This window comes from Lygodium microphyllum, chromosome 13 (genome assembly GCF_053477565.2).
Source record: "Lygodium microphyllum isolate KBCC chromosome 13, Lygodium_microphyllum_v1.1.10, whole genome shotgun sequence".
NCBI classification, from domain to species: domain Eukaryota; kingdom Viridiplantae; phylum Streptophyta; class Polypodiopsida; order Schizaeales; family Lygodiaceae; genus Lygodium; species Lygodium microphyllum.
In genome coordinates this window covers 43,146,346-43,173,940 of record NC_141147.1, presented here as the reverse complement: position 1 = coordinate 43,173,940, position 27,595 = coordinate 43,146,346, and the positions used below count along the sequence as shown (strand labels likewise).

At 39.9% G+C, this 27,595-nt stretch overlaps 1 protein-coding gene across 1 annotated transcript in view; it reads right to left on the bottom strand.

The window, feature by feature from the left end:
• Positions 1-1,011: 1,011 nt before the first annotated feature.
• LOC148026561 (alanine aminotransferase 2-like) overlaps positions 1,012-27,595 on the bottom strand; it is a 37,130-nt gene continuing 10,546 nt past the window's right edge. The window contains exons 5-15 of the mRNA XM_087691000.1: positions 25,766-25,827; positions 25,483-25,561; positions 21,676-21,780; positions 21,485-21,595; positions 9,258-9,395; positions 8,817-8,891; positions 8,428-8,548; positions 5,295-5,449; positions 3,469-3,543; positions 1,580-1,783; positions 1,012-1,413 (exon numbers count right to left, since the gene is read on the bottom strand). Of these exons, the coding sequence (XP_087547126.1) occupies positions 1,297-1,413; positions 1,580-1,783; positions 3,469-3,543; positions 5,295-5,449; positions 8,428-8,548; positions 8,817-8,891; positions 9,258-9,395; positions 21,485-21,595; positions 21,676-21,780; positions 25,483-25,561; positions 25,766-25,827 (1,242 nt within the window). The 3' untranslated portion in view covers positions 1,012-1,296. The remainder of the gene's footprint in view (positions 1,414-1,579; positions 1,784-3,468; positions 3,544-5,294; positions 5,450-8,427; positions 8,549-8,816; positions 8,892-9,257; positions 9,396-21,484; positions 21,596-21,675; positions 21,781-25,482; positions 25,562-25,765; positions 25,828-27,595) is intronic.

Below are 27,595 nucleotides of genomic sequence, written 5' to 3'. Positions count from 1 at the left end.
TTCAAATATTCAACCTCTAATACCATTATATACTCCTTGCTAAGAATAGAACAAGTATGTGGAGTTCCAATACAAAATGCTATATCAACTTTGAAGGCAAAGTCAACCACAGAGGGATACAAGTCTAATATAAACTAATCCAACCTCTTCAAGATGTGCTATCCCATAGCTCGACCACTCAACTTCATGAATTTAACAAGAGATGACATCTAAATTGGAATTGTCAACAATGGAATTTTAAGTTTGATAACATATGGATACACTTCAATTCAACACAAAAGTGCTTGGATAATGTGGCTACTACCTAACAAAGCACTTTGAACTTATGGAACATCCCTCAAAGTTGAGTGTGTCAAGGTGTTTTGGAGAAATGTAACCAATACCTTATTTGTTCATGAATTATAAGACTAACTCAAAAAACTTCAGCTTTATGCAAGATCTTAACTTTTCTTATCAGTCTACAATCCTGAATTGGAAAGAATTACTTGTTGGAGAGCTTTAAGGGGTCTCTCCTATTGCTTGGAATCGCACTAAAGGAACATATGGACAAGCGAAAATAGTAAATTGCCTAATCTAGTAACTATGAGCCAATTCAATCCATAAATATTGCTACAAATTGAACTAGATATTGAGCGTCTAGAACATCGACATGGGAAGAGACTTAAGCGTTGTTGTACCAACACGGAAATATGGGGGCAATATCTTAGAAGTGACTATAGTAGGCCTTTTGCTGGATGTACATTTGTAAACAGCTTTTCACCCTGATGGTATCAACCGAATGGGGATAGAATGGGGAAAGAATAATATACTGTTGTTGAGGAGACACGTCCTTCAAACTATACCTCTAGCCATAGCCTTATGTACGGACTTGCAATATGCCAGGGGTTTCAGCTTCCCTGCTCAAAGGCTCCTCGTAACTATCCTATGTAAAAAGTTTCTTCCTCGTACAATAGATTTTAACATCAACGTTCTTCTTCCAAAAATTACCATTTCTATAAAACGTTAAGACAATTTAAGGTGAAGAAGAGGGTTTCTTCTTGGACAATTGCCATCCGTTTCGCAGAAAAGTTAGAGCATTACATGATGTCTGTCCCGGAGAGGCAGATCATCTACTCTACTACAAAAACATGCCAAGCCGCTGCAAAAACGTATTCAGTGATGGAAGACACAGGCAAGAAAACCAAAAAGCGGCCTCGGCTCGATATTTATTGAACATAGCCTCCTACCCACTCAGAACCGAGGCGAAGCTCAAGATCGATTTTATTGCACTCAATGGAAGAAAGCGGAAACCAGTTTTCAGTCCTTGAACTCCTGCATGAATCTTTCGTGGAAGTGGGTGAGCCGGGCGATGATACTGGGCAGCTTCTCCTCAGCTGGAAGGATGGTTGTCCGAAAGTGCCATGTTCCAGGGACCTGCAAACACACAAGGAAATTAGAGACCATCGCACTAACATGTGAAGTGATGGGCTCAAAAACCTCATCTTTTTGCTGAGCCTTTCCCTTCTAATTTTTCCGGGTCACAAGCCACCTACCCAGCCACACTTGAATGGGAGGGTGATGAGATCTGCAAGGCTTTTACCTGACCGAATCCCGACCCTGGCACAACTACTATGCCTGTTGCATCCAGTAATCGCCGGCAATAAAACGTATCTGGCACCATTCCTGCCGCACCTGCAGCCTTTATCGCCCTTTCAGGTAGCTCGATACGAGGAAATGCGTACATAGCCCCTTCAGCTTCATTGCAGGTCACACCCTCAAGCTTGTTAAGAGCTTCCGCAAACAGCTGCATTACCACCAACAGTCAGTATAAATTGAGTCTGTAGCTCTTTGTACATACGGTCACAACTTTGCACCGTACCCCTGAAACTTAGCCAATCACATTTTGCCTCTCCTATTTGACAAATAATAAGTAAGGAAAAGCAAAAATCCGGAGCAAGCATATACAGCACTTCTTCTAAGGGCCAAGGCAGCCGCCTACAGTGGCCCGGTCAAATAATTGTTCGGAACATGTATGTGGCCCTACTAGTGTGCTACTGAGGACATCCTTGTGCTCTAGAGACGAATAAAAAGTTGGGGACTCGCGGCCAGCCTATTCATTCCATGCTTCACTTTGAGGAGCCTTCGCCGTGCTGTGGCCAAGCATATCTACTCCACCACACCAACCTTGAGCATCCATGGTGCATGTGCATGTATACATTGTTTGTATGATCTTGTTAGAGTGGCAAATACTCCTCATTCCCAAGTTGATCCTACTGAACTCATCCATAAAACACTTGGATTGAGCCAAATTACATTCTTTCGAGGGTGATAGCCCATCTTCAACCCGTAACTTCTCTCCATTTTTTTAAATGCAACCATAGTTGTAGCACTTGATGGTCTACAAAGAAAGTGAAAGATGTGTCAAGAAACTAGTGGCAAAACTTTTCTACAGCTACCCCATACCTATCTCTTCCCTTTCAGCCATGGAATAATTCATTTCTGTATCTATGAGCTGCTTCTCACAAAGCTCACTGGAAAGTCCAAATTATTCTTGCACAATTCGCACATTACCACTCCAATAGCCACCTTGGATGCATCAATATATACATGGTCTAGGGCTTATTACATGGGTGCCATTATCAGAGCCTATTTGACAGCTTTGTATGCAGCTTAGCATTCCTCAGTCCATTTCCAAACTATCACGAGCTTGTTTGTGCGTCTTGCTATGTCGGTGTAGTTGAGATGCACCTAGAAGCATATTTTTCTAGCAACTATTCCGCAGATAGTCTCAAGATTCATCAAGGATGATATTGATACATGAACCTCACCACCAAATTTCCATTTCTCATTATCTTCCCTCTACATTCCCGTCAAGTAACCTATACTTTGTCTCAAATGCATGCCTTGCACACTACCTATCAAAGATGAAAGATGGTCAAAGATGAAGTCAAAGGCCCAGTAAAGTCAAAGGTGGTCAAATATGAGGTCAAATATCAATCCTGAACGAGGTTTCTAATAATAGAAAAGCAAAGGTGGTAAAGATGAAGTGAAATGTGGTCAAAGACAATCAAAGGCAGTCATGACTCATGGCAACTGCTACAAGAGAAAGACTGTCAAAAATAGCAATAAGTTGTTGCGAGGTTATGATCTAAAAGACACCTACCTCTATATGTCTAGTAATGGAAATCAGGTAATCAGGTATCCTCTCTTTTACTGTTTACTCAAAACCTAATATTAGACTTCTTAATTTTCTGATGTATCATGTTAGCCCTGTAAGCAACTAAAGAAAGTTCTTTTCTATTTTTCTCTTCTTTGGGTTAAAAAAGAGCATTCTCTCTTTGAAAAATGATAAAAATAAGCCTCGAATCCAAAGATCAACAAATTTCAGAAGACCCTACACAAACATTACTAAGCTAAGAAGAAAAGCAGAAAATCAAAAGTTAGCTTTGCATAAGCTTAGAAAATATGTCCACAATTATAATATAGTACCTTTGCCCTTCTGCTTAATGAAGAAAGTATACCATCACGTTCAGTAATGTAAAGATCATAAGATTCATCTCCACTCTGAAACAAATGTAACTAGTCAGCTCTCTCTTTCTCTCTTATTTTTTTTCGTAAACTCTCTCTTTCTCTCTCTCTCTCTCTCCCCAGGCGATGCTGACATGAAGGTTCCCTGACATGAATGCTGGTGTGAAGGCTCTCTTAACCTGAAAGAGATCTGGAATGCTGTCATGACAGTTTATACTAGCTGAGTACGACAATCCAGCATTACAGCAGTGAGTAGTAATGCAGTCATGTATGTTCTCCAACTCTCTAATGCTGCGAGACAATCACTAGCTGCAGTGGGTGACCTCTGAATGCAAATATATTAACAATAAAATAGTGAAAACAGTAACAGCAGGCAAAACAGTGAATGTAAACGGTCATTCACAAATACTAGTTCTTACAACCAGCAGTGATTGGGCTAACCAGTGTGGTTACAGTTGCAGTGCACAAATACTAGTTCTTAAAACCTGCATGGATTGGGTTAATTCGTGAGTTTACAATTGCAGTGAAATTTAATGCAACATAGCTGTAAACAGTGAACAAAGTAACAACAATGATAAAATATCAGAGATGCACCATGATCAAACAGAGATTGCTACCACACTGATTATAATGGAGGACACTACTACAGCTGAAAGGACAAAAGAAGCATCATTTCCAACACCCACCAAAAATCCCAAGATTAAGATCACTTATGCATGGAAATGTTAGCATTAGGATATCCAAGAGGCATGGAAAAGTCCAAACTGATAGATGAAGCAATGCATCAAGAGATATGCCGATTTGTACAGGTTCAAATGCACCTATTCAGATAACAGATTGAAAAAGAGATTACAGATCGAAGAAAACCTGCTGAGATATAAATGATGCCAAATAATGAAATGCAGGTGCAAAGACAGGTTGAAATGGAATTAGAAGAAAATCAAATGGCATGCCAAACTGAGACAAAGTGCAAAAATATTTACATGGGGAAAATTAAGCAAAAACTGATTACTTACAAAACATATTGAGAAAAGGACAAAAAGTAAAATGTATCTATCACATCTAATCTGCAAAACAAAATCAGTAAACTAAAGACACACAATGAAAGTGAAATTAAAACCTTTATTAAAGTCACAGAAAATACAAACTTGGATTTAGTGAAAAGAACAAAAGAATGCACTGGCAAGCAAGATAGAGGTGATGAATACAACTTTAAAGGAGCAAACCTAAACAAGGGCTAGATCTTTGTGTGAAAAGGTCACTACTGGGAAAAAAATACCCCTCGGGAAAGCCAAGGCACTTGGCACAGAATTAGCGGTACTTGAATCCCTTATTTTACATGCATGGATAGAAGGTTAAGATGACAGGAGGAGAGGTGCTTTTCTCAGGATCTAGGATTCTAGCACCTTCTTTCACTTCCAGCCACATCTGGTCTAGCACTACAAACCTCCTAATTGGTTACCTATTCACGCCTTGTGATAGACTTCCCCTTTTGTTTTATATTGTTTGTTTAGGAAGTCCCTTAAAAGGGCTGTTTCTTATATTATATTTTGCCTTGGGACACATTGTCTCTAGGTGATTTACTGATAGAATTTTCTTTTCTCAAGGAAACAAGGTAAGCATGATACTAAAACATGAGCTCTCATCTTGAAACTTTCAAACTAAATATGAGCACCTTCCAAGAGAACAATCCTTAAAGGGGAGAAAATTCACACTTATTTAGTATTGCCATACGGGCATATTGATAAACTAGTTTTCATCTCTCTCTCTCTCTCTCTCATACGTACCTTTGGAGGGCTCATCACAAGACTCATCAATATTTGACCTGGTATATTAGAGCACAGATTGACAGATGCCACCTTGTACAGTTGCTCTCTTATGTCTGCACCAATGCCAATCACCTCCATGTAGCCTCCTCTGCGACCACATTCACCATAATATCCTGGAATGCCAACAAACCAGCTAAAAAGTATGAGAATTTCAAAATCACATGTAAACCCAACCTCGAAATCAACAAGAGAGTTCCTTGAAATTCTTTACAAGAACATCATATTCAAAAACCTCCAAAATGCACATACAATTAGACTAAGCATCTATCTAGATGAAAACACATGTACGCATGTTAACAATTACTTACCAAACCCAAAGAAAATTTGATTTTAAGGGCATTGTATCACAATAAAATGAAAAGTTATTAAGGATGTGCATGCACTCTGAGACTCTAGAGAATTTATAATCAGCAATATTTTTTGAAAATCATCTACACTAGCATTTCACATTTTATAAACATGCCATACTTCTTGAAAATCATCTAAAGACTGGTCCAGTGGTTGATGCAGGTATTCATATACTTGTCGAGCATCTGAATATTGCAGATATTCAGATATGTCTAGTGGTTGATGCATGGTACAAGGATGCTTGCATAGAGGAATCTTACACCGATGTTAGGTCACATGCTGTCACTTCACAATCATTTAGCAAGCAGTTTAAGTTTGAGCTTTGGATAACTTTGGACTATTTGTGTTCAGAATCAGACCAGTGAATCATGAATACATCAAATGCCAAGGGAACATCAGGAGCTTAGAGGTGAAGTATTTGGGTTTCCACCAGGGTTAGTTGTTATGTGATGTCTATAGACCATGAGACCCTCTTATTTTGAAAGGGGAAGGGGAGGGGGCATGGCTACAGTATATGGGAGCTAATTACGATTGGAAAAAGTGTAATTATCCTCAATGATAGAAAGAGGTCAAGAAAGAAGTTTGATATGTTCACTAGATCACTATTGATTGACTATTAATACAGGGATGATTCTAACACAATTAAAAGAAGACCTTGATGTGTTTTTTGTTGTTGTTGGAAGATCAAAATGATGGAACTTATGTGGGACACGTTTCAAAAGAGGGGAACCTAGTGAGCAAGTTTGAAGTAGTGGCCTCGTGAAAACCAAGAATTAGATAGGTTGAAGTGAACTATTTATGGATAATAGTCTAGTGTGAGAATCTCTCAAATGAAGAGAACGAGGAATATAGCATCATGTTTAACACATTTTTGGTCGCTTGATCACTCCAAGCTTTCCAATTCATTTGATTATTCTACTTGTTGAGCTAAATATTCATTACCCAGTGATTAGCTCTTTGAGACAGACCCAAAACAGTAAATTACCAAAAGTTAAAGTTCCATTAAACAGGGAACTGTTCCAAAGAGTTCCTATGTCCCATATGGAAAACCCTAATTTGGGAGGATCCTTCCATATCTTTAAAATGATAGGCTGCCCACCATTCAGCTTTATCCTTGTCTTGTAGGTTTCAACCATTAACCATCTTCCACTAGATGTCCAACCCCCAACCACTACTACTACATAGTCTATGTTGTTGCCTCATCTTCATTAGGTTGTTTTTGTGTTTTTAGCACTTTACTTCATTAGCCTCTGCTCCAACTATTGTTTACTGCACTTGGACTCCGTCTCCGATAAACAATACGCATCGACACCTCCCTTAGCCTACTCCCACAAGAGCCACCAGCTATTGGACACCTCTGCCCTTGAGCATCTTGTACGTTCTTTCCTTCATTTACAGCATTCATTCATTCACTTTAGAGTTCTCTCTATTTTCTATTTATGCTTTGTGTTTTGCATTTTGCATCTTAAGTTTTGCATTTAAGGTTTCAGTTTTGCACATCACTGTCTAAGTCTTTGTGTTTCAGTCATGGCTATTCTCTTTGTGTTTCCTCAATGCAAACCACAGCATGCCTTCACATGGTATGAAAAGCCGGTGCTTGTGTAAAGAGTATCCTGCAAATATTGTGGAGACTTCATTTTGTGCAAGGTACATGAACAACACGTAACTGATTCATAATGTCTAGGGCAACAAGCTAGATTCTGGAAACCAAAATGCAACAATCCATGGGGTTGCAACTAGTAAACACAGCAATGTAACCACTTGAAGATGATGGCAGCCGATCGCCAGAGGCTGTAGGAAGCTGGGCAATAACAAAGGAAACAAAGATGATGCTCAATGGACCAGCATTGCTGTATACACAAGCTCTAGCATCCGTTGGAAGTGATTGGGTAACAAGGCAGCCTGCTCAAACTATAAATGCAGTTGTCAAGAGGGGTAGAAATTGGTCACCAACAATCAGAATTAGTAGGCAGCAGCCGTGGACAGGGCACCAAGGGCTTTTGATAATGTTAGCCTATCACTTTTAGTGGTGTCAATCTGTCATTCCTTCTTCCATTGCACATTCCCATTGGTAATGCAGGGCTACAGCAGAGGAAGTGAAGATAATGCTCATTGGGCATGCATTGCTGCAAACACAAGCTGCAGCATGCACTAGAAGTGGTTGGACAGCAGGGCAGCCTGCTCAAACTATAAATCCAGTTATCAAGAGGGGTAGAAATTGGTCACCAACTAGAATTAGTAGGCAGCAACAATGAACAGGTCATTAGGGGATATTGATAATGTGGCAGCAATTGTGATGGGCTGGATAGCCCACTGAAGGGAGAGCTGATGGGCTGAAACCTGCAAGACAAGGGATCAGGCTGAGTAGTGGGCAGCCTATCTATTTATAGATGAGTGGATCCTCCCAAATTAGGGTTTGGCTTACAGAACATGGACACTCTCTAGGACTACACACTGTTTTGGGCCCTTTCAATGCTCTTATTGCAAGTCTATTACAAATGCCATGACAATTTTTTAAAGACCTCTTTCTTGACTTATTTTTGAGCCCTACAGAAACTAGGAAAGCAGCAACAGCATCACTCTAGTGCTCAATATGATGAGTGTATAACTTGCATCCTAGATATGCAAGCCTGTCCAACAGGAAAACACAGAAATTGTAATCTTTATAACAAATTACAAAGCAACGCCTCCCTCATTAAGTATTTTACATCTGTTGACATTTTTCTTGACTATAAAGTTGCACCTTTTGAAATAGAATGAAAAGACACCAAGCTAAAATCTTGACCACTGAAGCCCATGCTCCGAGCTATCTTCTTGAAAGATGTGAACTTTTTGTTTGATGCATAAACATTCTCCTGATAAACCTGTGAAAGACAACGCAATTCTTAAACAATTGTACTGTCAGCAGTCATTTGACACTCCATAGCTGTTTAAACTCCTTTGATCATGACCACATTTTTATTTTTAGGATTTCTCTAATAATATTCAATATTTAGGAACCTACTGCATTCACTTTACACAACTAGTTCTAGTTCGAATTTAAGTGTAGTGCATCGAAGAGAAAAACATATAAGCCCTAACAAAAGTCAATGTCCACATTACCATTCTGACAAACTAAATGTCATAACTTACCTCATCAGCAAGTAGAATTAAGCCTTTATCTTTGCAAAACTGAACTATCTCTTGCTGGTTTTCCTCTGAAAGAACCTGCATCAGAAAAGCGTGTTTGCAACATTTAAAGAAAACATTGTTGTTTTCTTCTAGAATCTAAACAGCTTCACTAATACTTCACATCAGAAACTTGGCTATCCACTCTTAAAGCATTTGGCTTCCAAAATAGAAAAGAGTTGCAAAATTTTAAATGAATTCAAAGAGCACATGGGCAGACTCCAGGTGCTTCAACCTTGGCCTACTTGATCTGACAGCAAGTACTTTTGGAACTTCAAAGAAAGGAATATGGTATGAAGTCATGTACTTGGATTTTGTTCAAATTCAACACAGCATTCATTCATACTGAATCAACATGATGATAGACTGAATTTCACAAAAGGAAAATGAATTAATCAAGCTGACCTGGCCTGTAGGGTTTCCAGGGTTGATAATGACAAGGGCTCTCACGTTAATACCAGCAGAAGAAGCTGTCTCAAGCTGTTGCTTCAACTCAGATAGTTCTAAGCCCCATCCTTTGCTTTCATTCAAATAGTAAGGAACCTGGTGACACTCACAAACGATTAAAACAGGATATTAAAGGACTGGACCATATCATGATCAATCAAAATTCACATGTTCTTGATACTAAAAAGGCTCAGCTCACTTTGACCAAGCACATGCTATACAAAACTGAGTTAAGTTTCACTTGATTAGACATGCAAAACTTGTCAAATCCAAGTAATCTTGAGAAACTTAAAACAATACTGTCTGTTTAATAGAAATGCATGACTTATCGGTTCAAAGTGATCCTGACAATAGTATGTTGCGTAACACACATGGCTTATCAACTTTTAAAAATGATTGTGTGGGAAAAGCATAATTCATCAACAAAGTACATACCAGTCTCAGGATCTCCTTTGAAGCTCTGTCAACACTTTGGCTTGTACCAGGGTATCAGAAGCCTAGATCATGGACATGATTTACATACTTTTCAAGAATCAGAGTCTGGAACTGACTCAACTCGCCAACAAAATATAAATCTATCTGCAGGATCTTTCTTTGAGGGTCTACCATATCTCAGGCTTGTATGAAGATATCAGAAGCCTAGATCATGAACTCACTTGGCAGATGCAGCACCATATTGCATCACCACTAGCACATCTCTCAACTTGATAAGGATGCATAGTCCCCCTGTACAATAGCACATATGATCAATAGCCCTTATAGCTCCAGCTGGGTAAGGTTATATAAGTCCTCACATTAGGCTTCCGATAGTCTTTATGCATGTCCACAATCACTCTTGTTCTAGTTGGTGTGCTTTAGAGACCAGAAGTTAAATGTGAAAAGGCATATATAAAGGCCAACCCTTTTCTAGGATTGGGGTGATCTTGCTATTCTACCGTTTACCAAAAGATCTACAAGCCCTAGGGTTTACCTTTCATTTGAGGCAACATAGGGCCACGTGGTCTTGATTGGATCGTATATATGTCATGCAAGATTATGCTTTTTTGCCAAAAATTCTGGCCATGATAAGTGTTGTGACAATATGCCTTAACTCACTTTCCCCCATAGTTTGAGATGCTTGCACAACCCATTGCTCCTTTTGCTCAAATTTTAGGCAAGCTACCATTATGCTTCAATTTGTCCGACCTGAAGCATAAGGTTTTTGGTGGTTATATGGAACACTTGCTACACAAATTCTTGCTTGACTTCCCATCTGAGGGTAGTCAAATCCTTTGAACAATTGATTTATAATGTGTAGAGGGTTGCTTGGTAATACGACATTCATCATGCTTCTTTTTACAGGCTGCCAACGAATTACTAGTCTTGGTTCGTTCCTTGCTGCTTGATTCTCCAAATGATGATTTTCTACTCTCATTGGCAGCAAGGTTGCCTGTGTTAGCTTGCCTATGTTAGTCATGTCAATCTATCATCTCCTGCTTGTCAGCTCTTGTCAGAGTCTGATGGAGACAAATGAGCTTTGGCAATTTAGGTGCATTTTCTGCAATTGTCAGCTTCTATGTGCATTCCTACCCTACACCTTCTTGACATTGTCATTGTCATCTGGTATTTTTAGGGGCCGCCCCTTTTTTTTTTTGGCATTTTTTGGAGTGATCAGCATTTATTGCTTGTCTACCAACATTTATGGCCCCTACAAGTGCAGCTCAGCCAGTTTTTTGGTCTTCTGGCCATTTATAGACACACGTCCCACTTAGAAAACACACACACTCTTCAATCTTCAGTCTTCCATTTGCAGGTGCACACTCCAACACTCCGTGCTTAGCGCTACCATGATACCATCGTCATCAGCCTAATCCAATGCCCTCACTGACGCTTTGGGTTGTGTGCAAGGATTGATCAATCCATCCCCAGGTATAAACATTATTCCCTAGTTAGTGCAATATTCTTCTCCTCCTCCTCTCTCTCTCTCTCTCTCTCTCTCTCTCTCTCTCTCTCTCTCTCTGTGCTTCTCTCTGTGTTCATGTTTCTCTTCCGTTACACATTCTCACATGGTATCATTGCCTAAGTGAGGACACAGTTTGGAGATTTCTTGTAGAAGAGCATGTTTTCATGCAAAGGAGCAGCCCAAATTTATTAAACACAGATTTTCAGCACCCTACACTTGCTACATTTATTGCCTATACAAGCGGTCCAATGCCCAATCGACCCTTCCAAAGACTAGGTCACATCATCCAAGACCAAGCAACCTTGTCCAAATATCAAGCAACTCCAGTTTTTTGCCTTTTGCAGCAAACACAAATTTGCATTTTGCAAGCAGCAGCTTTCTAGCTCAAGAAACAGCTTTCTAGCATAGGCAACTGCTTCCTAGTGCAGGAAGCCCCCTTCGAGTGGCAAGTGACAACTTTTCCCTGACAAACAACACATGTACAATCTGTGTAGCTGACTACCTTCTATCTCCCATGTTGTCTCCATCAAAATGCAGCTTTCTAGGTGATTGCAAGATGGAAGATATCTTAGCAATTCATGAACTTTAATAACTCAAAGGAGGAGCTTCTTTCAAGACACTCTTCTAAGGTGGATATGTGATTATCACGATTATAGTTGACAAGAGGAGTCCCTTGTTACACCCGTCCCCCTTCTATTCATCTATCATAGAAGGTTCTATCCAAAGTGAAGATGCTATCCTTGATACCCTTGGTGAGGTGCATGTCTTACCTTCATTACCCAAAGAAGACAAACTCGATGGTTCGAACTATTTGTTGTGGTCGTGTAAGGTGGAGTGCATACTCAACACCTTCGACTTTTGGGCTCTTGTTTCTAATTCTATTCTATGTCCTAAAGAGGATCTAGCAAATGGAACTTCCATGGACCGGGCAACCTTGTGGGATCAACTCAACTCTCAAGCTTGATCCTTTCTCTTTATGAGTTTGCAAGATTCTGTCCTTATGCATGTTCGGAAGTTGAAGATTATTATGGTCATCTCAACTTTGATGCTATCTAACAGGCTTCTCAAAAAAAGATGGTGAAGGGGTGACTACTTAGACTCCCTTAGTAAGATAACCATCACCTTTGTAGTCTTGGTAGGCCATTGGGTAGCTAATGTGCACCCTTGTGCTTCCGTGGTTCAGTCTAGACTTTGTTAGGGATCACCAATTCCACCCCCTAGCAATGGAACTCGATTGATATTTGATGTGCATGATAAATATGTACTTTCAGAATTATTAGATTATTTTTATTTACAAGCACAATAAAATGAGGATGAGAGGGAAGAGGAGAAAAAGAGAGGAATGTGCAAGTGAAGGAGACTCTGTATAGCAACTGCATCCACAGATTACCACTAGGAGGACTTCTACCCCGCTTGGGTTTCACACTGACCTTTGTGAACCCATGGGCACAGCCTCCCTTGGGAAGGCCAAGTATTCAATGTTGACTATAGACGACTTTTTTTGTAGAGTACAAGAGTGAGGCATATACTCTTATTTCTTGGGGTGGAAAGTGTTTATGGAGACAAACTACTTCCAAAGTTCATGGCATCCGAGCACATCATGGTGAAGAGTCTACTTCTAATCTCTTTTCTCGATTTTGCAAGGATTATAGCATTCGGGTGAAGTATACCCATCCAAATACACCTTTGGAAAATGATGTGGTGGAGTGTGCGAACCGGACCATACTAGAGATGGCTCAACATTTACATCTTTCTCATACCCTTTGGGGTGAGATGGTGGCTACTACAGTTCACATCCAAAATCACTCCCCAACTTCTATGTACAAGACATGACTCCCTACGAGGCTTTCTTTGGTTGAAAGCCCTCTGTGTCTCAGTTCCACATCTTTGGATGTGATGTATTTGTCCATTTGCACAAAAAGAAAAGAAATTCAAAGCTTGACTCGAAGTCCTGAAAGCTCATTTTCATAGGCTACAGCACTACCATGAAGGGCTATCGACTCTATGACTCGATGACACGGAAGCTTGAGGTGAGCAAGGATGTGATCTTCGACGAGGCTGTGACCTCCGAGGATACTATTGATGGTTCTCTTACAGGTGATTCTTCATTATCGACTAACCTTCCCCCACCCTTAGTTCCTCTTCTTCCTTCTAGATTACATCTTACCACCCCTTCTTCCTCTTTAGCTCCTCCCCCTCCTCCTCCACCCTCTACCCCAGCTTCCCTACCACCTTAGATGGATGCCACTACTTCTCTTTCTTCATCACATACTTCCACCCCTTTAACCTCCCCTCTGGAGTTTTCTAGAGATGTTAAGCAATCAAAGGAGGAGCCTTTTTCAAATGAGGAGGATTTACATTTTGTTGGTGAGAGGGAGTCCCTACCACAAACAAGTGTATTACAAGTACTGGAGGCTACTCACTCCCTCGCAACAAAATGAGCCCATTCGGAATACTCGATGGTACCGACAACTCATGTAAGATTTAGGTGTTTCTCACTTTCTTGCTTCTCCTACAAGTCCATGTACATCAGCTCGCTTACAAGCCCAGCAGAATAGTTCATTTTTTGTGAACTATGCTCTTAACAGATTCTTCATGACTATGAGCCTACTACAGTTAAGGAGGCTCTAGCATAGGATATTTGGCGCAAGGCATGCAAGAAAAACTCGATTCTACCAAGCGTAATCAAACTTGGGAGTTGGTTCTGTGTCCCCTGAAGCGGAAGGTGATAGGTGTAAAGTCAATCTATACTTGCAATTGGTTCCCTAGACAAGCACAAAGCTAAACTTGTTGCCAAGAGTTTTTCTTAGGGGGGAGGTTTGGACTATTTTGAGACTTTTGCACTTATAGCTCAAATGCCTACTATTCGGGCTATCTTGACTCTTGCAACCCACCATGGCTGGTATGTTTATCAAATGGATGTAAAGTCTACCTTCTTGAATGGTATCTTTGAGAAGGAGATTTAGGGTTGAAGCAAGCTCCTAGAGTTTGGTACCAACCATTGATTGTTTTTTTCTACAGAGTGACTTCCATCAACCAGCTCATGACCCCAACCTATATTTCCAAGTTGTGGATGCCAAATATGTTTTACTCATCTTGTATATGGATGATCTTATCATTACAAGGAGCTATGCTCGAGAGGTTGATCGCATTCCGGAGATTTTGTGATAGGAGTTCAACATGACAAATCTTGGAATCCTACACTTCTTCCTTGCATTGGAGATCTATTAGATGGCACATGGCATTTTTATTTTGCAGCACTAGTACGTTTTTTAGCTTCTCTTGGAGTTTGGTATCGCCAATTGTCGGTCTATTTCTTGCCCCATGAACCTAAAGTCCAAGTTTTTGGCAACCAAAGCTCCCCTTACGAATGCCACCCATAATAGTTATCTTGTTGGCTCCCTCATCTAGCTTATTCACACACACTCGGCTGGATATTTCTTTTGTTGTGGCATTGTTGTCTTCTTTCATGAAGACTCCCACTCAAGAGCATTAAAGAGCGGCCTTGCGTGTTCTTCATTATTTACAAGGGCTCAATCCCAAAGGATCACCTATGGAGAGGCAATTACTCTCTCTAAATGAAGTGATTTTAATTGGGCAAGTGATGTGGATTCGAGATGATCCACAACAAGTTATGCCTTCTCTCTTGGATCAAGAGCTATCTTGTGGAGCAGCAAGAAGCAACCTACTGTGGCTCTTTCTTCTACAAAACTAGCAAAGTATAGTGCATTATGTTCTTTAGCTATGGAGGTGGTTTGGCTTCGCCGCATGTTGGTAGAGATTGGCTTTCCCTATCCTAGACCTGCAGAGTTGCATGTGGATTGCATGTGGATAACCAGAGTGCTCTAGCTCTGGCAAAGGACCCTGTGTTTCCTGCTAGCACAAAGCACATTGAGGTTCAATATCACTATGTTCGAGAATGGATCGTGGATTTCAAGTTAGCGGTGGCCTACTATCCTACAACAAACAATGCAACAAATCTCTTCACAAAGCCTTTACCCAAGGCTTCTCTACTTTACCACATGAGGTTGTTGGGGGTCTTCAGACACTCCCGGGATTTGAAAGGGGGTGTTAGCCTATTTATGTTAGTCATATCAGTCTGTCATCTCCTAGTTGTGAGCTCCTATCAAAGTCTGATAGAGACACAGGAGCTCTAGCATTTTAGATGTGTTTTCTTCAACTGTCAGCTTCTTGTGTGCATTCCTAGGCTAGTTTCTACTTTCCACAATCTTCCTAAACCAGCTAGACATTGTCATTTTTAGCTCGGATTTTTCCGAGACCTCCCTTATTTTTTATGGCTTTTTTTGGAGTGATCGATATTTATTGCTTGTCGGCCAGCATTTATGGCTCTTACAAGTACAAGTCAGCCAATTTTTTGGTCTTCTAGCTAGTTATAGCCACACGTCCCACTTGGCAGACACACACAATCTTTAGTCTTCAATCTTCCATTTGCAAGTGCACTCTGTAACACTCCATGCTTAGTGCTGCCATTGTCATCAACCTAAACCGATGCCCTCACTGACGCTTTGTAGGGATTGATCAGTCCATCCCCATTGTATGAGCATTTTTCTTTGGTTAGTGCGCGCGCACACTCTCTCTCTCTCTCTCTCTCTCTCTCTCTCTCTCTCTCTCTCTCTCTCTCTCTCTCTCTCTCTCTCTCGCTATATATATATATATATATATGTGTGTGTGTGTGTGTGTGTGTGTGTGTGTGTGTTTCTCTTCCATTGTGCACTCTCACAACCAAATCTTATTAAACCATTTCATTTGAGATCTTACCAACAAGTCAAATTGCAAACCCACAATGAGAATTTGCAAGATTATTCTTATCAATTTCATTAATTCTTTTGAAGCTTCCATGCATCTCCAACCCAAGAAAACATGTTTAGACTTTAGTAGGCAAAGGTCCAATGGTTACAAATCCATAGAGCATTGTGCATATTTGTAGAAGCTATTTTGTGGAACTTGTTGGTTCCACACAAGCACCTTCAGAGCAGATTTTTCATGTTTGTTGAGCTCTTTATGACTTGGTCAAAGATCAAGTTCAGCCAAACATTCAACCTACACTAGAGACTAATATCTGTGAGGGGGGTTATGGATGTCTTGTTACACCTACCCACGAATAAAATTCCTGGTTGCACTAGCATCACTAATGAGTTCTTCAAGACTTATACCACTTGTTTGGTGAAAGCCCTCATAGCTATGTATCAACAAGCTTGGGAGATGAGGATCATGTCTGCATCTTGAAAGAAAGGGGTAATCAAATTGATTTTGGAAGTCCCTTCTCCATCAATGTTGAAGCATTGGAGACCAATCTCTTTGATGGGGTCCATATATAAAAAAATTTCAAAAGTGCTAGGTAATTGCCTCCATAAACATCTACTATATATTGTGCCTCCCCATCAATATGGATTCATCAAGGGTAGAAACATTTTGCACAATGTGTTGAATATGCAAATGGGCATTGACGATGCAAAGCATTGCAATCAAGTGTTGCCCTTGCTTCAATTAGATTGGAAAAAGCTTTAGACTACTTAGGCTGCTCTTTTTTTGCGGAACTTATACATGCAATGGGCTTTGGACCGCATATGTCTCATTTGATATACACTATTAGTAAGGATGATTTTTCACATGCCATGCTAAATGGTAGTCACAAATCCTTTCACTCTTGCATGCTTGGTCAAACAAGGTTGGCCTTTGAGTCCTTTGTTTATATTTGCATCTTGAAAAGCATGGGAGAAGGAGCCGTTCTATAGCTGAGACTCATACGGTAGCTCTTTGATGGTCACTTTCGAGCTATGTGCATGGTAACATCACCATTCGAAGATCATGGTGGCACATCCTTAACACAACAGGTCAATTTTCCACATATTCTTTCCTCATGAACCACTTGATATGCTCATAAAGATAGTTCTACAAAAAGTGCAACGGCACCCAACAGAGGTTCGTTTGGTTGCTAACTTGTTCCAGATGGAATTATTGGTTATGTCAAGGCTGCTCTCTTGGGATGGAAAATATGAGGACAGATCCAAATTTAATCGCATGGCACATTGTCATGTAGCTACAAATTTAATGAAGGAAAACCATAGGAAAGACCATCTATGCAAAGAATTTAACTAGATGCATACAAGATAATACTTGTCCTATCTTCATAAAGTGATCAACAATATGGATACATAGCAAGGAGTCTTGACAAGGTTTTCTAGGAACAAATATCCAACATTAAGTTTTAATGACTTAATGAGAATTTTGGAAGAATCTAAATACATGCAAGGACTTATCTCAAGTGGTACAAGTTGTCCAAGCTAAAAAATATTAAGAAGTGGCGCATTTATAGAAAAATAGTGTTTACTACTATTCTAGGAGGATTTTCGAAATTCTACCCACGTTGCCTTGTCAATTAGATCTATTCGCTTCAATTTGAGTACCTGGATGATCCTATTTGGAGTTCATATGACAAAGTTATGGCCAAACAAGTCAAGGTCAAGGCTTATACAAAAGCAACACCAAGGAAAGCAAAAAGCAAAGCAAGAAAGGCAAAAGTTGAAGGTTTTTGAGTGTGAAAAATATGGAGAGATCATGTGCATAAGGAGCATCAATGTATGAGAGAAGGGTAGCCTATTTGCCCTTGACCATAATGAAATGTGGTTGATATATGCCTAGACCATGATGAAATATGGTTTGCATATTCATGGGTGTGATTTGAAGCTAATGATGATGGATATTGGGTTATGAAAATATGGTTCAGGTTTCATGATGAAATATGTCCCTCAATCAATAAAAACCATAAATACAAATTCTGTGTGTGTTCATCTTCATCTTTTCTTTCTTCTTCCTCTTCTCGAATTCTCACAACCAAAGACTTGGTGTTAGGGTGTGATTTGAAGCTAATGTATGATCAATGTTGAATTATGAAATAATGATTCAAGGTTCATGATGAAATATGTCCCTAAATCAATAAAAAATATAAATACAGATTATATGTGTATTCATCTTCATCTTTTCTTTCTTTTTTCTCTTGCCGAATTCACACAGCCAAAGACAGTCGCACTCATAAATTTCCTCGACAACGTCTAGGTTCAAATTTTGTTGTGCCACTGTGGCGAGCCACAATGTGTTGATGTCTTTCCACATAGCTTGGAGACTCTTTTAGAAACTCACAGGTATGGTCATGTACCCTTTCTTGCCCTTGATACTATTCATCTTTGGTAAGATTGGATCTTTGCCGAATGGTTGAATATTGAAAAGCTTCAAGCAATCAAGTGTATCATCTCATAATTAAAGATCACCATTGGCTGATCACCAAGGCCTATGTTGTTTGGGGCTTGCACAAAACTAAGGCTTGGTCAAAATTGACTGTGATGGAAGGCTGGCTCAACAAGACTCCGTTCAAGAGTAAAGTTTTTCTTTGGAGGGTGATGGTGGGTGGACTTCCCCTTTCCTCAACTCTTTTAAAACACCAAATCTCCTATGGAAACTATTTCTTTTGTACCACTAGTATGGAATTCCATCGTCACAGATTTATTTCATGCCCTATAGCCAAAAAAACTAGTCCTTGTCTGATATTTGAATAGCCGTAGTTAGAGACCATCTTTGTACCCCTCTACTTCAATCGTCTTTAAAAGGAAAAAAAGTCATGAATGTTTCAAGCAAGCATACTCCAAAAATAACATACCTTTGCATACTTAAGAAAACATGTATAATAAAAGCATTTAGAGAGCTTGGACCATTGTACCAAATCATGGAGTATAAGGACCAAAGGTATCTAAGGTTGTTTTTGCTCGAGCTCCAATGCCATAAAGAGATTCTCTTGAGAGACATGAGAGCAGTATTCCAAACCCACCTAGACAAAGCATGCGTGTAGAGTCTCTACCATGGTAAGTACCAAAGACTCTCCTCCCTCAATCGCTACTTCTCTACTACTACCACAAACCATCTTCACAAGGGGTCAGCTAGAGCATAGGAGTGAGAAGTTTTCAACCCGCAAGGCCATGATGCAACTGCTTGAATCAATGATGGAGACAAGTTAGTATTTCCCCCACAAGAGATGCCCACTAGGACACTTCAATCACCCCTATGTCGGGGCATTTGATGCAAAATTCTACGAGGGAGATATTGGGAAGAGCAAATACCACATCAAACATCAAACATGATGACATCTTATATTGCATTCTAAGGCTTAGTTATCTCAGCTTTTTGGATTTCTCTATAGTCCTGAATTTCTACATTCTAAGGCTTGTTATCTCAGCTTTTTGGCTTTCTCTATAGTCCTGAATTTTTACAATTGATATACACATTCATCATACTTTGATTGTGCTTTGATTGTACTCTTTGAAAAACTCAAGCCCCATAGGCTATTTTGGCATCTCATTGGCTATACTATACATTTCTCTCTCCCTTTACATTATTAACCATCACTCAAAGTGACTACAGCCAAGAAACCTCAAAAAAGATCATACTAAAGTCTATCCAAGGGTCTATGCAATCCTTGAGAAAAAGTTGTTAGGGGGAGATTGGTACTTCGAGAGTAAGTGTACCCATAAGAAACTATAGCCTCAGAGGTAACCAAGTTGCCAATGCACAGCAGCCATAAAACTTAGAAAAAGATCGTTCTAAGGTCTATCCAAGCCTCAAGTAACAAGGTTGTTAAAGAGCAAATGGTGCAAGTCTTGTAAAGAAAGTGTATCAATAAGAGATGACAGTCTCGAAAGCAGCCACCTTATGAGTGCTCTAGAGAGTCCATTCAAGAAAAATATCTAGCACAAACATTCAGTCTCACAATTACAAAATTGAAAAAGCCAAAAGATAAAAGGAAAGCCTGAGAGATGATGATACCCAATAGATAAGCTCCTATGTACATGGATAATTCCAACACATTTGAAGAGGGGTCACATTTAAAGCACTACATCTATAACAAGTAGCGAGAGCTATCCTTCTCATAGAAAGCACACGATCCAATGGATAATGCAAAAATAATATTGCCACAAAAAAGCCTTTCATCTAGTCCAGATTTGCAAGGTTACACTTTCACACTTGAAAAGATAATTTGAATAATGCCAAAACGAACTTCCCACTTGTGGATTTATTGGAATAATGCCAAATTCATGTCGACATGATGAGCTATCCAAAGGCCCTAGCTATATATCCTCCTGATTGTCATGTCATGAAGAGAGAAACTCATCCTATTTGGTGAAGAGCTTTAGCTAGTTTTTTCTCATTGTTACAAAGATAAAGTGGCTGAAAAGTCTAATCATGCTCTAAATCAATTTCCATCTAGCACAAATTATTTCCGCCTAAGGGAAAGTCATCATGCACACTTTTTCACGTGGAAAGATATTGTATTGATTATAACACAGAAAATGGCTAATTACTAAATATTAGTGTAACCCAGAAAGCTTAAAAGCACTCTTGTAATCTCCTCCAGTTTTGAGAAGACGAACGGGCTGAATAAGTCTAATCGTGCTCTGTATCAATCCCCACAAAGGCCTATAAAATTTTCCCAAGCACAAGTTCTTTGAGCTTGAGGGAAAGTCATTACACATATTCTTTCTGTGAAAAGATATAGTACCGATTATCAATGTACAAAATGGCCGAACACTACAAATGGGTGTAGCCAAGTAAGACCATTCTGACAATATCCAATCCTCGAGTGACAAGGCTATCAGAGAGAGATTGGTGCAATAATCTTCCAAAGAAAGCAACCACAAAAGAAAAAAAAAAAGTAGCCTCAAAAGCCACTAATTGCTAAGGCTCCATAGAGTGGAATTTTGAAAAGTTTCCAAAAGTCCATAAAGGAAAAGAAAATGCATAAGCTTTAATCCTCTCAAGAGAGAACACTTTACCAAAGCAAAAACAAATAAAGAAGCGCTGAAAGAAGAGGACACACAATGTATAAGCTCTTGCATACAAGGACAACTCCAAACAATGTGAAAACTGTTCTCGTTCAACGTGCCATATCTATCATTAGTAACAAAAACAATTCTTCTCTTAGTAAGCACAAAATGTGATGGAACAATGCCACACATGCATCACCACCAAATAGATACACAAGCATGATGAATAACTTTTAAATGAGCAAGAACACAGAAACAAAGACAATGTTCAAACATTTCATGAGAACACACACTTTATGCAAAACTCCCATATTAAGTTCATATGGAGGGAGAGAAAGAGAGAGAAAGCAGGCATCTTGTGAACCCTGTCTCAAGAAACTACCAAAATGCAAACAGCAAATTTTAATTACCAAGGATCCACCGTGAAGAGTAATCGATGCAGAATATAAGGGGTATTGTGGAATAGGGCACAAAATGCCATCTTTTTCTGACCTAATGAGGAGCTGCATCATCATGTGAACCTGAAAAAATACCAGTACAAAGGTTTAACATACATAGAATTTTCAAACTAATCTGGAGGGTTTGGTGAAGTAGGACAAACCCCAGGGCTAGCTCCATCTGTCAGAAAAATGTCATCTGCATCTGCAGGGTACCCATCACGCTGAGCAATTCCTTCTGCAACGATAGCCCTGAGTGCTTTCAAACCCTGTCAAAATGACAAAAAGTTAAGCTTGCAGACCAGTAGATGACGAAAAACTTCACTGTGTAAGCACAATGTGCCTGTTTTACAATTCGAAAATTACTTTGCACATGAAGACCCAGGTACTAAACATTAAAACTTTCTAGGATATTCACAAGAAAGCTCCTTCACAACAGCTGTTGAGAAGGAAAACATGATGGCAGACTACAGCGGACGGTGAGACATTTGAGTAGGATTCTGGAACTGGCTGAACAGCCCTCTTACAAGGTTGGGAAAAGCTTCAAATATGCCCGCTTCCACTTCGATCTTATGACTGTATGGCACTCTTGGAAAATGTTCTGTCAATAAGAATATTGTGGTGCCTCCTTAAATTTTGAAAAAAACTTCTATGTTGTTTCTTGTCTACAACGATATTTTACCCCTTCTTGCCTTCATAAGCCATAGGGCAATCATATGTTAGGAGGTCCTTTCCTATATTGGAATAATTTATAAATCAAACACTTTCATTGAGTTTGGTATATGCAAGCAGAAAAAGTAGTAAAACTCTTTGTTATTTTAACAGCATTCAATGTCATTCTAGTCCATCTGAAAATCACAGGAGTACATATAGACTAAAGCTTAAAATGAAAATCACATTCATGCATTTGTGCAAAGAAAACAAGCAAGCAATGAAAGAATTTGCATTTACTGAGATGAGAAATATGTACAACAGGATCAAACTGAGAAAACTGCCCACTAAAGAGGATTTTAATGAACACATTTGGACATAGAAATCCTTGTTTATGCTAGGTAACTATATGGGATCCTCTTTGAAATCAAATATAGTGCACTATTTGCTCATGATCCTCACATTAAAGTCTACAATGTGATCTCATTAGAAAGAATATTATATGGTGTTGTAGTCCCTCATGTTAAACACTAATATTAGGGTTTGCAGCAACCATTACAGTGCATTAATCCCTAATTAGTTCTCCTTCAAACAGCCCCAATGCTGAATTACCAAAATGAATGGCTCTTTTTGTAGTAGTAGTAGGACAAATGCATCAATCAGTGGAGAGCCTTTTCCATCCACAGACAATTTTATTTTTGATGTTGCTGCCCTCAAAGACCTTCCCAGAGACTTTCAGCCAGCAGACATTTGCATTTTTGCTGCTAAAGGTCCTTTCATCAGTAGACAATTTCATTTTGGCTGCTACTGCTGCCCCTGGAAACCTTCCCAGAGACTTTTTCAGCCACGGACTTTTGCAACTTTGCTGCTACAGATCCTTCCATCACCAAACAATTCATTTTCGCTGCTGCTTCTCCTAGAGACCATCTCAGAAACCTTTCCAACTAGAAAATGTTCACATTTCATTTTTGCTGCTGCTACCCCCGAAGCTCATTCTCATCATTATCCACAAGTACCAAGGACTGTCTCATCCCCTTCACTATTGTCCACCTTTATCTGGTGTCCTCTCTTAAAGGACTCTGTATTCTTCCCTCTGCAGCCTGCTACCATCAACATCATCACTCAGCCTAGTGTTGCTGTTGTGTTTTGGGATCCATTGCCAGTGCAGCACACTCCAACAATACTTTTAGACACTTATGCCCTGGTTCTTGACACATCAGTTCAAGGCCTCCTGATTGTATCATTCCTATTCTCTGATTCATTTATTCTCAGTCAGCATTCTTCAAATTGTGTTCTGTACGTTGTATGCTTGGCATTCACATGGTATCAGAGCAGAGTTGCTCTAAGAGCTGAGGATTCTCACTCTTAGTGAAGAACTAAACTTGGCATCCAGAGCGCGCAAGGACACCTAAGTTGTCTCCCACATCCTCACCAGAGAGATCTCCCTCATAGCCAATGCCATCGGCTTCAAGGGATCGGTATTCTCTATCCACTCCTAGGATGGAAAGCATAGAGCTTCCTCCAGAGGCAAGTCTTCTATCAAGAAGGATGTATCTTCTCACTGAAGAGGGATATGTCTCTCCTGAGGCAAAGATTAGGGAGAGCTCATCAAGTTTCAGTCTCCATGCACGTGATCTCATGTCACCTTTGGCATGTCATTCCACTGATAAAGTCTACACAACTGAAGGAGCATGCATGTCAATCGGAGATCTATGTTGGTGCAAAACCTGAACCCTCAACTGAAAGAGGACAGACCAATTTGAAAAATACGACCTATCCAATGTCAACCTTCCTATCAAATATGGTGCAAGGTATGTATGAAGAAAGTTTGTAAGTCCTTTGGTTTTCTCCCAACTCTTATCATCTTCTCCATCCATCCAAGATCTTACCAATGTACTCTATTGCATTTCCGGGCTACAATTCATATTCATGTCTCCTCATCTGTGTCCCCCAAATCAGGCCAGTCTGTAATGTCAAGCAATGTGCTACTCCAAGTGGAGGAAGGTGCCACAATCCCAAGTATGTAGAAAGGCGTCACTCTTCATCCTCATGCACTTAGAGTCACCATGCGATCTCTCCCTTGCTTCGAGGAGTGTGGAATCTAGAAAATCTTTATCTAAATCCTAGAGAGAGTCTCTGCAGTATGTATGTCCTCCAAATCTATGACATGATAGATCTCACAATCCAAATGAACTAAGCAAAAATACTAGCAATCGACTCCCATCTAAAATAATGTCCCTTAGTCCAATCTGCCTAGGAAAAAGTCTAGAGTGGTAATCATGCTCACTTGCTGGCCAGAAATGAAAAAAGAAATGGCTCCTCTGAAGATTTCTGAGTCCACATGTTGGGCCTTTGTTTGTGACCCAAGCTATTGTCCCCCAACTTAACCTTACCATGGAAGCCAATCTTGAAGGCTCTCCTCCAAACCTCCTGGCCCTATGGTAATCCCATTAGCAGTATCATTTGTCTTCTCTCACTCTCCACATCTGATACAAGCTACTAAGGACCTACCATGACCAAGCCATGTGCCAAATGACAAGCTCATGTGTGCTACTAACCACTGGAGCTTTCCCACCTAGTGCTCATGTTACTGTTCAGCCTTTTAGCTGCTCTATTAATTTGGTTAAAATTTGCTAGTGATTATCAAGCCCCACCATCTCACAACAGTCTCTAATATATTCTCATAAACAAGTTCCAAGTAAGTACAGGTATCAATTACAGAACTCCTCTTGTCCAAAGAGGAGATCTAAGTACTACAGCTCCAGAGTTCGCAATGCTACACAAGTTCAAACAGTGTGACATGCACTGCAAATCCATCTGGAAAGGTGAAAATGATTTACAAAAAAGTGTAGAACAAATAGGAATAAAGCATTACTGTAAACACTATTTGCAGATGTCACCACTCGAGATGATCTCTTATGCATATTACACAAGGTGACCATTTCAACAGCTTTCTGAAGATAAGAGACATCAAAAGACAGACATCACAACTTCTGAATGGTCATTCCTAAGCCTATAATGCTTATGGCTTGCCATGCTGTCCATAACCTTGTTTAAATAGGGAAGAGGAAACCGATGTCTATAGTTGGCCATTTAGATTAAAGATGTGCTGATTGTGAGAAGTTTGATATAATTCAATGCATTTTGTTAATTTTCAGTTTGCTGATTGGAACTTCAGTTAAGAAAGTAAACCAAAGTATCAAAAGCAGTAAAAATCAACTCGTTAAATCATACCGACCTGTTCCATACATGAGACTCTAGCAATGGGAACCAAATAAATTAGGAACTTCCTCTCTAGAACAATATAGCAAGTTGCTTACTTGACTATGACTGTATGCTCCAGTAGCCCTGCCTGGTATAGAATCAATGATTTGACCAGCCCTAACAATAGAATCTGAACTGCATATTTTTGAAAACAATAAGAAAATTTGACAAGAGGTCAATAGCAGCTTGAGTCATGCATGCACAATTCAATAAACCTCGATGTCAATTTCATAATGCTAATGCTTCAAGTTTTTTAAAAAACTGCACCTAGCATTAACTGTGGCATGCATTGCAATCTCATCATTCGATGTAACAATGCAGCACAAGTAAAACTAATACCTGAAGAGACCATGTGTCTCATCCTTGTCTAACAATCCAGGATGATCACAAAGAGCTGAAACCTGTGGCATATATTCACTTGTTTAGGAAAACCAACACAGAACTTAGACAAAAAGAAGACAGTTCACATCTAAGCATAAATCATGCATTTCCTGAAATTTTTATTCATCTAACAACAGTGACTAGTTCCCATGCGCAATGTACCCAAGTGGAACTCCCGAATATTACTCCTCCTCACAAAAAGGCCACATGTATAAGGGGGCTATAAGGAAGAGGTTTAAACAAAACCACGTGTATGAGGGACAAGAGGGAGAGTTATAGTTAAATTAGTTAATATTACTTCAATATCCCCCCCCAAAAAGAAAATTTTGAGCCACCAAAATCAAGGCTATTGTTATGCATTAATACCTAATTTTTTCTCCTTAAAACAATCCAAAAAAATATTTATTTATATTGAAAGGCTTTATTTGTGCATGGAGCAGTCTTCACAACTTCTGAGGGAGCTGCCACATATTTTTTGCTGCTGCTTCTCCCATGGGATGTCACCTGCACTGGCAAGCTGCCGCCCAACCCACCTGGAGTTGCTGCATATCTGCATTATGTTGCTGCAGCCCCTAGAGGTCATTTCTCCTTCACCATCAGCTATAGAGGACTGCATTCCACTCTCTTTATTGCTGTCCACATTCATCTAGTGTCTTTGTGCATGGAGCAGTCTTCACAACTTCTGAGGGAGCTGCCACATATTTTTTGCTGATGCTTCTCCCATGGGATGTCACCTGCACTGGCAAGCTGCCGCCCAACCCACCTGGAGTTGCTGCATATCTGCATTATGTTGCTGCAGCCCCTAGAGGTCATTTCTCCTTCACCATCAGCTATAGAGGACTGCATTCCACTCTCTTTATTGCTGTCCACATTCATCTAGTGTCTTCTTCAACATCCGCCTTCCTAGGGAAGTGCATCTTGCTCCCTCCACAGAGCACTTCTTTCAGAAAAGCTCCTGACTTGATCAGCCGGGATAGTGCAGTCATCTTGAGCCACTCCATCATCACCAACTCCACCGCTCAGCTCTCAACCTGGTCCTGCTGACAATGAGGCCTAAGGCCATTGTATCATCACTTGATTTCAGTCATCATTCATTCATCCTTTATGTCTATAAGTTTACTCACTACTAGTGCTATTGTACATTGTTTTATCTCCCTTGCAAGTCCTATCACTTCTTTACATGGTGTCGAACCTCTCTTTCCGTGAAGAACACATGTTGCAGGGGGTAACAAGGCTACAATCAACTCACATTCCTTCACTCTATTTCACTGCAACCTTCATGGGGACTCTATTTCTCCCTCCCACCCTCCATCACAGGTTTGTCACACAAGTGCTCTAGTTCCTTCCCCTTAGGTTGCAGCATGGACCACTAGGTGCATCTACTGCAGCAAGACAAGTTACTCCACCTCTACTTGTCATCATCATCCGTTGCTCCTTATATCACTATTGTATAGACATATTCCCAAAGGTACTACTTGTGCCAACTTGTTGTTCCAAGTGAAACAAATCATTCTACAATGCTATTGGAGTTCTACGCACAAGTCAATAATGTGAAGAAGACTATGGAGTCATCGCTAGGGTTTGCACTTAGGAAACACAGTGTACAACCACGACAAAAGCATCAAATGACAAACACAAACATAGAAAGCAAAACTAAAACCCTAAACGCAAAACTCAAAACTCAAACATAGAAACTCAAACACAAATAGAAGAAGGTAGAGAGAGAGAGAACACAACTATAAAGTGAATGAATGCTGTAAATGAATGTAAGAGTGTACAGTGTGCCCA